At 30.0% G+C, this 13923-nt stretch overlaps 1 protein-coding gene and 1 long non-coding RNA gene across 2 annotated transcripts; both read right to left on the reverse strand.

Moving 5' to 3' along the window:
• Positions 1–2357: 2357 nt before the first annotated feature.
• Positions 2358–5421, reverse strand: LOC108450785 (uncharacterized). The gene is made up of 6 exons (XM_017748551.2): positions 5079–5421; positions 4284–4528; positions 3936–4194; positions 3305–3484; positions 3041–3196; positions 2358–2799 (listed from the first exon to the last, which is right to left on the reverse strand). The coding sequence occupies exons 1-6, from the start codon at positions 5217–5219 to the stop codon at positions 2632–2634; spliced, it is 1149 nt and encodes a 382-aa protein (XP_017604040.1). The 5' UTR covers positions 5220–5421; the 3' UTR covers positions 2358–2631.
• Positions 5422–7800: 2379 nt separating this feature from the next.
• LOC128284206 (uncharacterized) lies at positions 7801–12869 on the reverse strand. The gene is made up of 2 exons (XR_008274575.1): positions 12802–12869; positions 7801–7925 (listed from the first exon to the last, which is right to left on the reverse strand). It is a non-coding gene; the product is annotated as an uncharacterized LOC128284206 (long non-coding RNA).
• Positions 12870–13923: the final 1054 nt, after the last annotated feature.

Below are 13923 nucleotides of genomic sequence, written 5' to 3' on the forward strand. Positions count from 1 at the left end.
TTAGAAATTCATTAAAAATTGTAAAAAAACAATTAGGAGTTATACTTTATATGTATAGATTCCTTATTGAGTCTACTTTTAAAAGAAATAAACAGCATGGTTATTTGAATTCTGTATAGGGAGAAGATTAATTCGTAGTGAACAGAGGTAAGAGCAGCTGAACACTAAAACAGGGGAAATTTTAACTAATAAACTGTACTAATTGGCTAGACCAAAAATTCTGAAAAAAAAATTAGTAAGAAGATATACGAGTCTAGTTTTAGATAAAATTTACGGATTTGAATTTCTAGTTTCGCAACTCGAGTTATGATTTATTTAGTTACTATGATGCAGATGGACAGTTTATTTATGAAAGATGAAATAAATTGTTTTGATTTGTTTAAGTGATCGAAAAATTTTTATTGATTCCGGTTTGTTCTCGAACCGTTTCAATTTCATGTTTTAGGGTCTCGAGGACCCTTTTTAGGGACATAATGAATGAATGAAACTATATTAATTTTAAAAGCAAATTTTTATGCCCCGAATTAGTAAGCTAAGTCTGGTAACGCCTCGTGCTCGACTCCGGCGACGGTCTCGGGTAAGGGGTGTTACATTCCTAATCATTGATTTGGCCTATGGCTCTAGACGAATGAAGGAGAACTTAAAGTTTGACATAACTTGAAAGGCAAACAAATCCAAGTCAGATCTAATAAGTAAAAAGGGCAACAATTAAAACAAGTAATAAAAGATAGAAGAACAATGAATCCAAATTAAAGATCAGAAACAATTAAATAAGAATAAAACAACAAAGAAACAAAACAAGATAGGTGGAAAAGATGGAAAGTGGCGTGTAGAAGTCCTAAAAAGCCTTGGAAATCAAATGAATCTACAACCCCCTTCAAATGACTCTAATTTCTCATCCAAAAAAAAGAAAACTTGCCAAGAAAAAGCTTGAAGATGATCCCCACAATCTAAAAAGATTGATAAAACTCTTCTAAAAGAAAACTCAAAGAGAAACTATTGAAGAGAAAAACTCAGAGAATTTTATTAACTCAATAGAGAATGTTGGTGAATGAATTAATAAATTGTGTATAATGGAAAGGCCTTTATATAGGTTAGCTAAGTACATCTAAATAAAACTCTTAAGCATACTTGAACTCTAATGAATCTAAACAAGAAGTAGTTTTAAACTAAACTTTTTTGTCGACATAAAACTCCTAAAAAAATCTAAAATTTGGAATAAATAAATAATAAAACTTAATAAATATAATATTGAGCTCATATATAACAAAAATTAAATTTAAATTTGAGTTAAAAGTCCGAAACTCGTAATTTCTGTTATAATCCCATCCAGAAATTTTGCTCGCGCAACCTTCATTCAAACGGTCATAACTTGAGTTCTCAAACTTGAAATTGAGTGATTCAAAGTGCATTGTGAATCTAAGAGACATATTTTTTATCAATATGAAGACTTATTAACTTAGAAATTCCTAGATCCCTTTCAAAAATGCACTGCAAGTCAACTGATTATAACATATCCTTGAATTGTAACCCCTAAACTTGTTAATATCTTCCTCATGTGCTTGTCATCATGGATTGATATTTTAAGTCCAGAAACAAAATTGGTCTCTTCTAATTCACCATCGTTTCGTATTGAACTCCAAAGTTTATTGTTTTGGATCTTCAACTTTTCTTCTCGAAATCCAAAGTTTATTGTTTTGGATCTTCAACTTTTCTTCTCAACTTTTCTTCTCGAAATTTTTCGTGATAAAGTTGCTTGGCTGTTAAATAGGTTCCTTGGTGTTAAAAAGCTTATCAATTGAGTTTCAAAAACATGGAAGATTTTTATCTTTGGAAATAAGAAAGAGCAAAAGCTCATCATTTTGGGGATATATGCAACGGAAATCCGATCACCATAATTATTACTTCTTTTTATATATTTGATCTATTTCATGTTAATCTGACTGCAAAATACATTTTTTGTTACCAATATATAAGAATTGAAGATAATTTATTTGAATTGATTATAGGATTAATTCCAACAAATACCCCTAAACAGTCAAATATATATATTTGATTATCAATAAAAATATTTTTGATTCAGTGCATAGCTTACATTGATTGAAACAAATATCTAATATTCTTACTTTGCAGTCTATCATTAAAACATATAAGATGCCCTTGCATTGCATAAGCTCGGACCAACTACGTATTTTACACCCAAAAAAGGCCAAGTTGGTTCATAAACTAGTCTCTAGTTTGGTTTTAACCTTGATCACTGGCCTCTTAACGGTCTTTTTGTGTGTAGCACAGCAAGGGAGAACCATAAAGTAAAACGAAATAGGCAAAACATTGATGGAAATAAAGAGATGAAACCATTATTAAGGATGAACAATTGGTTCACCCAAATTTTCATTAGCTGATGTATACATGCTGTCTATAAGATCTATAGACTTTGAGAAAAGAAACGTTACATAGTTCACCGCAGTATTGATCACCTGAGGTTGCTGGCAGGGTGGTCACCATCATGCTTTTCACGGCAGCCAAAAATTTCAATTCGGGTGAATATCCGGTCAGCTTACAGTAAAGAAAGAAAAGTCAACAGAATGTGGTATCCATGCCCTTTTTTACGTTAGAGTGACAGAGTTGTTCTTAATAGTCAGCTTGGAGGAAACGCTCGTATTGTGTCCCATTTAACGTCTTTATCACATCATCCCAGTTCTTCACAAAATCAGATAATGGACCTTTGTGTATTTTAACCTGTCGACTAGTCAATTCCATCCGCGGAAGACCTAGAAACTCTTGAACATCATCTAGTTTCTGGGACAAGCATGGGAAACAATGACATAAAGCAGAGGTACAAGTTAGACAAGAATGCTTACTTCGAAATGGCATTAACATAAAAGAATCTAGAAGAAATGAGTTAAGAAAAATGGCATTGCATAAGAGGATAGCAAATCATTTAGGACGGAAGGCGTGTATACTAGGACATTTACTAAAAAGCTGTTTAGCAGTCTGGAAGTATGGTAAATATTTCACGAAAACTTGTTACTATCCTTACCGTATTGTTTGTGAAAAGATCCTCATAGTACACAACCATGTGACGGGTGCTGTTGAAGTATTCCAAAGCCTTGACAGCATCCATCTCCACTTCTCTCAGATCACTTATTAATGATGTAGAGTTGATTATCGGCTTGTAACTTGAAAGAGCAGCCGCCTACATTAAGTGACTAGCAATAATTTCAAGATTCTCCAACAATGAAAGACAAAAAGAAAAAAGGGCAAAAGAGTGTGTCTATGGTGGGATAGGTATAGAGACAAATACCTCTTCCTGTGAATGAACATGAGACTTGTGGGTTCCATTTAATAGCTTAGCATAACGGTCATGTGAATTTGCAAGCAATGAAACCATTCTTCGAAGCAAATTTCTTCGGAAGAGAAACACGACAGAAACTCCCCGATAATTGAAGTATTCTACTATTTCTTTATGGTACTCTATCAATCCCTGCATAAAAATAAATCTAGCAGTTAGCAAATAAACCATAAAGCAACCCCTGGGATTCAAATAATTTCCATCCATCATATAGAATAATGACCATCTTAAACTCAGCCTCTCGCATGACTTCTTCTATGGTTAATCACTGTATAGAAATCGGGAGATACAAAAATCATATATCTAAAAGTAAGTACACTACAGATAAAACATACAAGCAAGCAAATCTGAAGTCTTTAACATTTAACCAGAAATTCCCTCAAAACTTGATTCAATGACAGTTAGAGGTCTCCTGACCAAAGCCTCGCAAATTCAATTTCTTTTTGGAAGGGATCTTGTCAAACATTTTTTTCTCATTTTTATGTATAAGAAAAAGGTATCAGATCACATAGGAACACAAATATATATAATTGTAATTTTGCAATGGTAAAATTTGTTTGAAAATTCAACTACATTTACTTACCTGATTCAACATCCACTTGAAGCCAACAGCAGCAGAGCACTCATTCTTGGAAGCACTATTGAACCAATCTAACTTGTAAACTCTATCTAAAGTCTGCATAATTGTTGAAATGTTTTTCCTCCTATCCATTGCACAGAATATCTCCCCATTTGAGCTTATATTAATATGACTATTTAGCAAAGTCTCAAACCATCCACTTCCTGACCTTTGCATCGACAATATGGCAAAGAATCGTACCGGATTTTGTATGCATTCACCCCTACCAAAGTATTAAAAACCAAAATCTTAAGATAATTTAACTAAAAAGAAGAGAAAAAAAAAACTCCAAATGGAAGTATACATGTTTACCTGCTAAAAGTTTGAGGCTTAGGGTAATGCAAGGTAGGAATTCGAGCTTCTAATTGTACAAGAATGTTCCTATCTGGAGATGGACTCTCAATGAGTTGGAGGTTCTGAGTTTTGATCTTGCTAACTGTATTTATCTGCCTTAAACAGACTGTACAGATATAAATACCACACACAATACCAAACAATAAAACTATTGTCCTTAAGAACACTGGAGACTTCTTGGGAGACTTTACAATTACTGTCTCCTGCATAGAAAAGGAGGAAAAATATTAAGATTTTGACATACAAGCAAACACTTTTAGTAGCAAAGTAAAGAGGAATTGTTCTGAGATATATTTCAAACTGGTGTAACTAGGCAAGCTAAAAAAAAGTAAAGGTGCCCTCTGTAAAAGAAAAAGGGAAATAGAAGAGAAAGTTAAAACTTAAAACCCATTTTAATAGTTTGATCAGAGTCCTAAAACAGAAACAAAAAAAATAATACAATGTTGGTTCAAGAACAAGTGGAGAAAAACCCAGATCCAAACATGCAAACACAAATTATCCTTCAAACCCAGCAATATATTGTTTACAAAGACGGAACTACTAACTTAACAAAATGAAAATGTTTGAGCAGGGAATCAAGGAAAATCAAAATACTTTTTCTCGAAAAATTTGAGCTTTGGCATCATTCGACACAATCCAGGGCCATTCAACAGAAATTTGAGTCATTTTTAAGCGTCACAAAAGAAAACCAAGTACAAACCCAGCAAAGAAAAGAACCCAGACAGCAAAATGAAGTGAAAAAATAAAGGGTACCTTGTGAAACAAACAGACGTATTCAGCCATAGATGTGTTTGGCAGAAGGTGAAGCAACCCCAGAAAGTAAAAATGAAAACAAGAGATTAAAGTGTGTAAATATATATATTCACAAAGCCGAAGAAAAAGAGGAGGCTTCATTGGAATTATCCATATTGTATTTGCCTTTGTTTTCTCAGCTGCTATTAAAACAATGCCAAGAAGGGGGCTAAAACCAAAGAAAGGAAGAAGAAGTAGCCAAAGAGGAGGCAAAATCCTTGTGAAGTAAACAGTGGAGCAAAGTTGAGCCTTCTATTTTCCTCTTTTGCCTCGTGGAAAACTATGACACGAAAGGAAAACAAATATATAAGCCTTGTTTTCTTAGTGTTTTTTAAATGAATCTAAAATCATATATTTTTGTTGTTTATGATTGGTACAGCTATGTACATTAGTTTGTGCAAAAACGCCAAAGAGCTAGTCAAGGTAAAGGCGGCCCTGGCCCTATTTCACAAATCTAAAAGCGTACGGCCGTGTCAAGTGGAAGGAAGGAAGGAAGTGATTGCTTCTTCTTTTATGAACTAATTACTCAAATCTCAAACCAAATTTAACCCAGCGACGATTTTGTGGATAAAACAAATATAGAAATTGTCTTCATCAAACCATGCATCACATTCTTCTTATACCACCAAGATTTCATTTCATTCATGATTAATTTTCCGATTTATTAAATTTTAGTTCAATAGACATTATTGTATATTCATATCATTGTTACATATTTAAAGTACATAATATTTTTAATTTAAGAATTTGAAGTATGAATAATAATAAGAATTATATTTTAAAAAATTTGATTCAAATTTCAAATTATAAAGTTGATTTGTTATAGTTTTTGAATCATTTTGAATAAATAATTTAAATAGTTTATTATAATTCAATATTTTTGTGTGCACAATTTTGAAACTTAACTATTGAATATAATCGTAGGTACTACTTTTAAAGAATCAAATAAATTAGTGTAGCTTTTCGAGTTAAAGCCAAAACAATTTTTTTAAAAAAATTCTCAATTTTCTTGATTGCTAAGAGTAATATACTTATTATAATAGTTAAAAATTGTGATATTGTGATTAGTGTGAATTTTTCTAGATTAACTCTGTTTTTGATAAATCATTATTTAACTCTTAATAAAGTTTCAATTAATTCAAATTTTAATTGAATAAAATAATTATCTAAATTGAAAAAAGAAGAAGTTGATTTTATTTTTAAAAAAATATTCAAAATATTTTGTTAAAAAAGAAATATTCCTTTTAGAAAATGAAAATTTCAAATTATTATATTAATTTTTTTTCAAAACTATCAAAAATAATATAAATATCATATTAGTAAGATTAAAATTATGAAATAAATCATTTTTAAAAATTAAATATTTTATTAACAATATAAATATATTCCATACTTTATTTTTATTAACATAACAGACAGTTTTATAATGGAACTATATACTAAACATTTTCAATTTATCAAACAAGACTTAGTTATTAGCTATAATTTTCACTTAAAATTGTGCCTATGATTTTTCTATTTTTTAGTTAAGACCCAAATTGTGACATTTTTACTTCACTTGGAACAAATTTGTTCAACTTTCATAAAATGTCAAATTAAATTAAATAGATAAAATGAATTTAACAGTGTCACCCTCTTCATAGATAAGTAGAAGACAATGGAGAAGGGGTGAAATTGAAAATGAAGGGGGTGTTCCAATGTAGTAGTGTAAAATAATGAGATTAGCATTTATGGGAAATAAATGCTTCAAGGAATCTATTTTAAACAAATCCACCTCTTGTTTGACTTTGATTTCTAATCTCAATTTATGATACCATAATCTATTTGGCACGTGTTATGGTGTTGGACACTGTATCAATCAAATTCCACTAACCAAACACTTGGTTTAACTCACTTGGATAAATTTTAAATTTTAAAGAGTATAGGGATTTGGGGAGATATTATACCTTAAGATTTTTGAATTCAAAACTTTGGGTTTTTCGTTTGTGTGAGGCTCCATACAACTTCACGTGACAAGCTAGAAATTATTTTTGTAAAACATATATATTTTTATGAGAGTAAAATATAGTTTTATTATTATATTAATTTATATTTTATAAAAGTTAAAGTATTAAATTAAATTTTATCAAATTTAAGAGATTAAAGTATAAATTGACTATTTACTAATTTAAATTTTATAAAATATAAAAAGTTCAATATGATTTTTGTTATTTTAGGGGCTAGCTCATACTAGCCCGTTTGTACCATACTATTATAAAAATAATATGGATATTCAAGTATTAAAAGTTAAATTATATTTTAATTTTTTATTTAAAAGCGAATAGCAAACGGACTGTTTTATTAAATTAATTCATTCATTCCTATTGTTATAAACCGATACGGTTGATCGAATGACCAAATAATTATACGTGACACATTATGTTTACCCCATGTTGACGTACATAGGCCATTTTTAATAGTAAAATTGGTGAATTTTTAACAAAAAATATTTACTCTTTGATCTAATATACAAGAATTAATTTTATTTTATTTTATAAATAAAAAGATAAAATATGATGTAACTTTTAATACGAAAATATGCATAATACATTTACCCAACTTAAAAGCATATTTAACATTGATGAGAATGTTTGCTGGTAATTTTTTTTCATGTAAAGTAGGAGACAGATTGAAAAGCTCAAAATTTTAGTAGCGGCTGCGTGCCGTTTGCGGCCATAATTAAATTATTGATCGGAAAAAGGCGTGTAAGTCTCCGCCACCAAACACTTAAGCATCATTCGCTTGAATTAGGGCCCCCTTTCCTCCATCCTCACAAATTTCAATTGACATTGTAACAAACAAAACCACCATTATTAAATTAATCACAAATTCAAAATCAATGGCAATTTTCTATGGTGATAATAACTAACAATTTTAGTCTAAAATACTTTAATTCCCGACTTCTTAAATTGGCATACCTTATTTTTCAATTTTTAGTATAAATGAGATCAATTTTCTATTCTCTAATTTTGAGGAAGATTTTAGGAGGAAAATAACAATTTGTAATTACAACTACAATTAGATTCACACCATGCAATGTACAAAAGAATTACAATACAATAAATATATTTGTATAATTACTTTTAAAATTAAACTTTCATATGCACAATGGATTAATTAATCAAAATATATGTGAATCTATGCTCAAAAAATATATATGTGTGAATTTGGATAAAAAAATTAGATTAAAACCCACACATACATAAATGTGTACACTAAACTTTAAACTTAAACACTGCAAGCTCAAAATATTAACATTTACTAATACAACTAAAACTTCATTAACTAATTTTGAAAAAAGTTATGTTTAAACATATTTTATGGTGAGAAATCAATGAACTCGAGTTTCCAACTTGCACGAAAAATGGGAAGATTTAGGCAAAAATATAGGCTCAAAAAATGAAATTGAGCAAAAAAATAAGGCTCATTTAGAAAACGAATCGGGCCTCATGTAAGGTTTTTTTGGCCCAAGACGCCCTAAATTTTAAAAAAAAAACACTATTGTTTTTGCTGCTATTTTTTCATATTTTACTGTGTTTTCCCATTTTTTGTCACTATTTTGCTATCATTTTACTATTATATTGCTATTATTTTGTTGCTAATGTTTGAATATTGTATAATACTTATTTTATTGTCAATTTTACTACTATTTTAGTATAAAGACTTTTTTAATTTATTTTTTATTTGTTGGGAAATATTTATTTTAATATTTTTAGAGTATGTATTGTATTTTTAAAACTTTTATATAAAAAATAAAATTAATATGGGCCGGGTCAAGCTCGAGTTTTAACATTTTTATCCGAGTAAGACTTAGGTAAAAATTTATGCCCATTTTTCGGGCTGGGCTGGTCCCAGACCTAGCAATTGGACTTAAAATTTTATTATAGTTCGACTCAACCCATGGACAACTCTACAATGAACCCATTATTTAATTAAATATACATTTTTAAGTTTTAAAAATTATTTTTTTAACTTAATTCAGCAAGTTGCATTCGTCTATGACTTTGTATCGATAGTTCTTTTAATGAACCATCAATTTTTCTTCTTTTTTTTACACTTTCTCAACCATAAAATGTGATTTTTTGAGGAGGTACCTTTTACATAAAAAGTATCCTACCTTAGTTTTCATATTTTATAAGATAAATTATAAATTCAGTTATTTATGTATGGTTTAAATTATGTTTTAGTCATCGAATTTAAAAAGTTATGATTTGATCATTAATATTATTGATTTGTTATATTTAGGTCACTAAAATATTAAAAATCATTAATGGTTTATATCATCATTTCAATAAAAAATTAAGTCAAATTGTACAAATAATCCCTATATTTTTTCCTTCTTTTAAGAAATTTAATTATTTTTCTTTCATTTTCTTTTAACTTGTGTTTTTCTTTTCCTTATTTCTTTTATTTGAGATGGCAAATGAGATAAACTTAGGATGTGTTTAATAAACTAAAATTTAAGTGCTGAAAAATTAAGTACTCAATGTTTAATACTAAACTTTAAAAGTGCTAAATTTATATTAAAAAATATTTGATAAATTAGTAAATATAAGTACTGAATATAATTTTATTGTTTGATAAAAGTAAGTACTTATTTTTAAAAGATTATTCATTTTTTAATTTTGGTCTTATTAACCTACTATTTTAACTGGATAGTTTTAATAAAAATAAATATGGTAATTTGAATATTTTAATTTTTGAAAAAAGTTATTTTAATTTTTCAATTTTCTTTTATTTTTTTTAAAACTTAACTTTCTCTATATTAAGTGATAAGTAGCTATCTACTTATCTTATTCAAATTTTTTGTTGGAAATTTTACATTAAGTAAAAATTAAAATGATTATCAAACACATTTAAAATTTAAATGAAGAAAGAGCATGAAGATAACCCAATTGAGAATGAGGATTATAAAAAGAGGCCCAGATCAATATTTTTCGATCCTAATGTTTCTGACTATCAGGATTCATTAGGATCTATGGAAGAGCATCCAAATGCTCACTCTTTTATTTTATTGACGGTTGTTAGGAGGCATGTTGATCGGGAGCCATGAAAATATTAAGCTGGAATGCCTGTGAATTGGGGAGTACGCAGGCTATAAAAAGGCTTCGGTAGGTGTTAAAGGCCTATAATCCTCAAATTGTCTTCTTTATGGAGTAAACTGGATGAGGTACAAATGAATAAGGTTAGAAAGAGATGTGGTTTCATAAATGGGATTGACGTTCCGGCGATGGGTACGATAGGTGGCCTCAGTTTAGCATGGAATGACAATGATCTGGTTCAATTAAGGAGTTTTTCAAATAATCACATTGATGTAATCATTCAAAGAATGCCTTGGTTTGTCTGTGGAGATTTTAATGAAATACTTTATTCTTATGAAAGGAAAAAGAGAGGGCCATGTGACGAGAGACAGATGGAGAATTTGCAAAAGTTATTAGATGACTGCCAATTGATGGATATGGGTTATGTTGGTTCACGTTTCACTTGGGAAAGAGGAAATTTACTTGAAATGAATATTCGTGAAATATTGGATAAAGGGCGGCAAATGGTGATTGGATGAATCTATTCCTTGATTATTCGATTAGGCAATTACCGCATTCTATGTTTAATAATTGTCCCCTTCTAATTCAGACGGATCAAGATTTTAGGAGAATGGTAAGAAGAAGATTTCGGTTCAAATCGTGGTGGGTATTGGAGGATTCTTGTAAGAATGATATTTATCGGATTTGGGGAGAAAATTATAGTTTGGTGCTGGATAAATTAGAAGCTTTAAAAGCAAGGTTGTTGAGATAGGAAAAGGGCATAAAAGAAAAACAGAATAAAACATCTAGGTGATTGAATAGAAGATTGGAAATTCTATCAGAGTTAGAGAGGAATGATAAGATTTTGGCAGAAATAATTGATAGAAAGATTCATCTTAATCTAGAGATGGAGAAAGATGAGACATATTAAGAACAGAGGGCCCGAACAAACTGGTTACATTTAAGGGATAAAATATAAATTTTTTCCATAATGTTGCTTTCTAGCGGAGACGCACGAATCAAATATATGGTTTGCAAAATGAGGAGGGTAATGTAGTCACGAATGAAGAAGGAATACAGAAAATAGCTAGAAATTATTTTTTTGAGTTACTTGCGTCAAAAGGAATCAAGAATTTGGAGAATATATTGTTAGGGGTGGATAGATGTATATCATAAAATATGAATCGAATGCTACTAGCAAACTATACAACTAAAGAGGTGTTTACTATAGTGAGTGGAATAAGTCCAACAAAAGCGGCTAGAGTTGATGGTTTTCCATCAATTTTTTTCCAAAAATACTGGCATATTATTGGCCCGGATAAGAGTTCTTTTTGCCTTGGAGTATTAAATAGAGGTATGTCGATGGACTCACTTAATGCTACTAATATTGTGCTTTTACTAAAAATCTTTCAACCTAGAAATTTGACAAATTTTAAACCAATAAGTCTTTACACAATATTATACAAAATTGTTTCAAAAACTATTGCAAACAGATTTCAACAAGTTTTAGATTGTTGTATTGATAAAGCTCAAAGCGCTTTTGTTTCATGTCGTTTGATTACAAATAATGTTCTACTTATGAAATTTTACATTCGTTTAAGCAAAAAAAGAAAAGGGGAAAATGTTCAATGTCGCTTAAGTTAGATATGAACAAAGCTTATGATAGTGTCGAGTGGTCTTTTTTAAGAAGAATGTTGCTACAAATGGGTTTTGTATTGCATAGGTGGAACTTATTATGAGATGCAATAGTTCTGTCTCATATACTATAGTGATCAATGGAAAAGAGGGGCAAAATTTTAAACCTACAAGAGGGTTAAGGCAAGAGGATCCTTTAAGTTCCTATTTATTTCTGATATACAGTGAAAAACTTTCTGCTCTTATGCGATTGGCTAGGCAGGAGAGCTTATTGGAAGATGCTAGAATTTGTAGGAGGAGTCCGAATATTTCGCATTTATTTCGCGGAAGTTTGTATTCTCTTTACTGAAGCTTCAAAAAAGGGTGTGGATGTACTAAAAGGTATTCTAAAAGAATATGAGGCGACATCAGGACAATGTGTGAATTATGAAAAATCAACAGTGTTGTACAGCTCAAACACGCTTGATCAAGTTAGGGGAGTTGCCACGCAGATGTTGAATATGTGAAATTTTACAAATTCGAAAAGGAATTTGGGGCTTTCGAATATGATTGGAAGAGGAAAGAAAGTAGCTTTTCAGTTGCTAAAAGATCGTGTGAATAGCAAGATTGATAGTTGGAGCACAAAACTTCTGCCATAAGGAGGGAAATAGGTGTTTATAAAATATGTGTTACAAGCAATCCCAACATACACGATGGCATATTTTTTACTTCCCAAAATGTTTTGCAAAGAATTGGAGAGTATTATTGCAAATTTTTTATGGCAAAAACGTCATGGTAAAAGATGTATTCATTAGTGTGAGTGGAGGAATTTATCCGAATCAAAAGAGTACGGGGGCTTGGTTTTTGATGTTTAGCTAAATTTAATTTATCGTTACTGGCAAAACAAGGTTGGAGGTTAGTTACGTTTCCAAATTCTTTGCTTGCTCGTACGTTAAAAGCCAAATATTGTATATCATCCAATGTTTTAGAAGCAAGGTTGGGGAATCTACCTTCTTGTACCTGGAAGAGTATATGGGTGACAAAAGGTTTTCTCCAAAATGGGTTGTGTTGACGAGTGGGAACTGGAAAAAATATTTCAGTAAAAGGAGTTGCATAGGTGCCGGGATCTAAGAATTACAAAATGCAAAACAGTGAAATGGAAAATCTGCTAGCAAAAGAGTCTTAGAAATGGAGAATATAGTAACAAAGATGAAAGAGTACCTGATTATGCCGTGGAGATGGTGGAAAGGGGTCGTCCAAGGAGAGGGCTTTCCTATTAATGGGTGTCGTTCCATTTCTATTTATAGAAGCAAGGGAAAAAGAAAGGTGCTTCGAAAAATGAAGAGTTTGTGGGTTTTGATAGATGGGATAATTAATGTGATTTTTTTTTTCTATTGCCTCAAGAGTTGAACTTATATTTTGCTATTACTAGCGTCAAGTTTCTAGAACTATCTTCTTTTTTTGCTGGGTTTGGGTCGTCTGTTATTTTTTTGGCATTTCTTTGTATTTTGGATTAATCTGTTTTGAGCTTTGTTTTCAAATAATAAAATCCAACTATATTCATTTCAAAAAAAAAAAAAATAATGTTCAAAATTTTCATTTTAATGAAACAAAATATTTTAATGGTTTATCAAGCACACCCTTAATTTGTTGATTAATATTATTATATTTTATAATTTCAAATAACAAAACCATCAATTGCATAAAGATTTTTTTTCATAATATACAAATAATATACTTTTAATGATTTGAAACAATTTAAGATCATTAAGTAAGAATTTAACATTTTACCAACTTCACACAAATTTAGAGGTGTCCATGGATTGAATTAGGTTTAAGCCGGGTTCAACCAAAATATTAGCAAACGGTTCTGGCCCGAAAAATGAGTCTAAAATTTTGCTTAATATCGACCCAGATAAAAATACTAAAACCTGGATTTGGCTCCGTATTAAATTTTTATATTATTTTTTAAAAAATATAATGCATAAAAAGTACTCAAAATATGAAAAGAAATGTTTCAAACAAATTAAAAATAAATTTTAAAAAATATGTATACTTAAATAACACTAAGATAGGTACAACTCAACAAGCAAATGGCTATAAAATAGTAACAAAATTAACAATAAAGTAAG

The sequence above is a fragment of the Gossypium arboreum genome, chromosome 11 (assembly GCF_025698485.1).
Source record: "Gossypium arboreum isolate Shixiya-1 chromosome 11, ASM2569848v2, whole genome shotgun sequence".
Lineage (NCBI taxonomy): Eukaryota > Viridiplantae > Streptophyta > Magnoliopsida > Malvales > Malvaceae > Gossypium > Gossypium arboreum.

What these genes read in the sequence shown, in the direction of transcription:
- LOC108450785 (XM_017748551.2), bottom strand. Translation starts at nt 5,219, where the DNA reads ATGAAGCCTCCTCTTTTTCTTCGGCTTTGTGAATATATATATTTACAC. An exon ending in AAGCCTCAAACTTTTAGCAG is followed by an intron (nt 4,195 to 4,283) that starts GTAAACATGTAT and finishes ATACTTTGGTAG; the next exon opens with GGGTGAATGCATACAAAATC. An exon ending in ATGTTCATTCACAGGAAGAG is followed by an intron (nt 3,197 to 3,304) that starts GTATTTGTCTCT and finishes CACTTAATGTAG; the next exon opens with GCGGCTGCTCTTTCAAGTTA.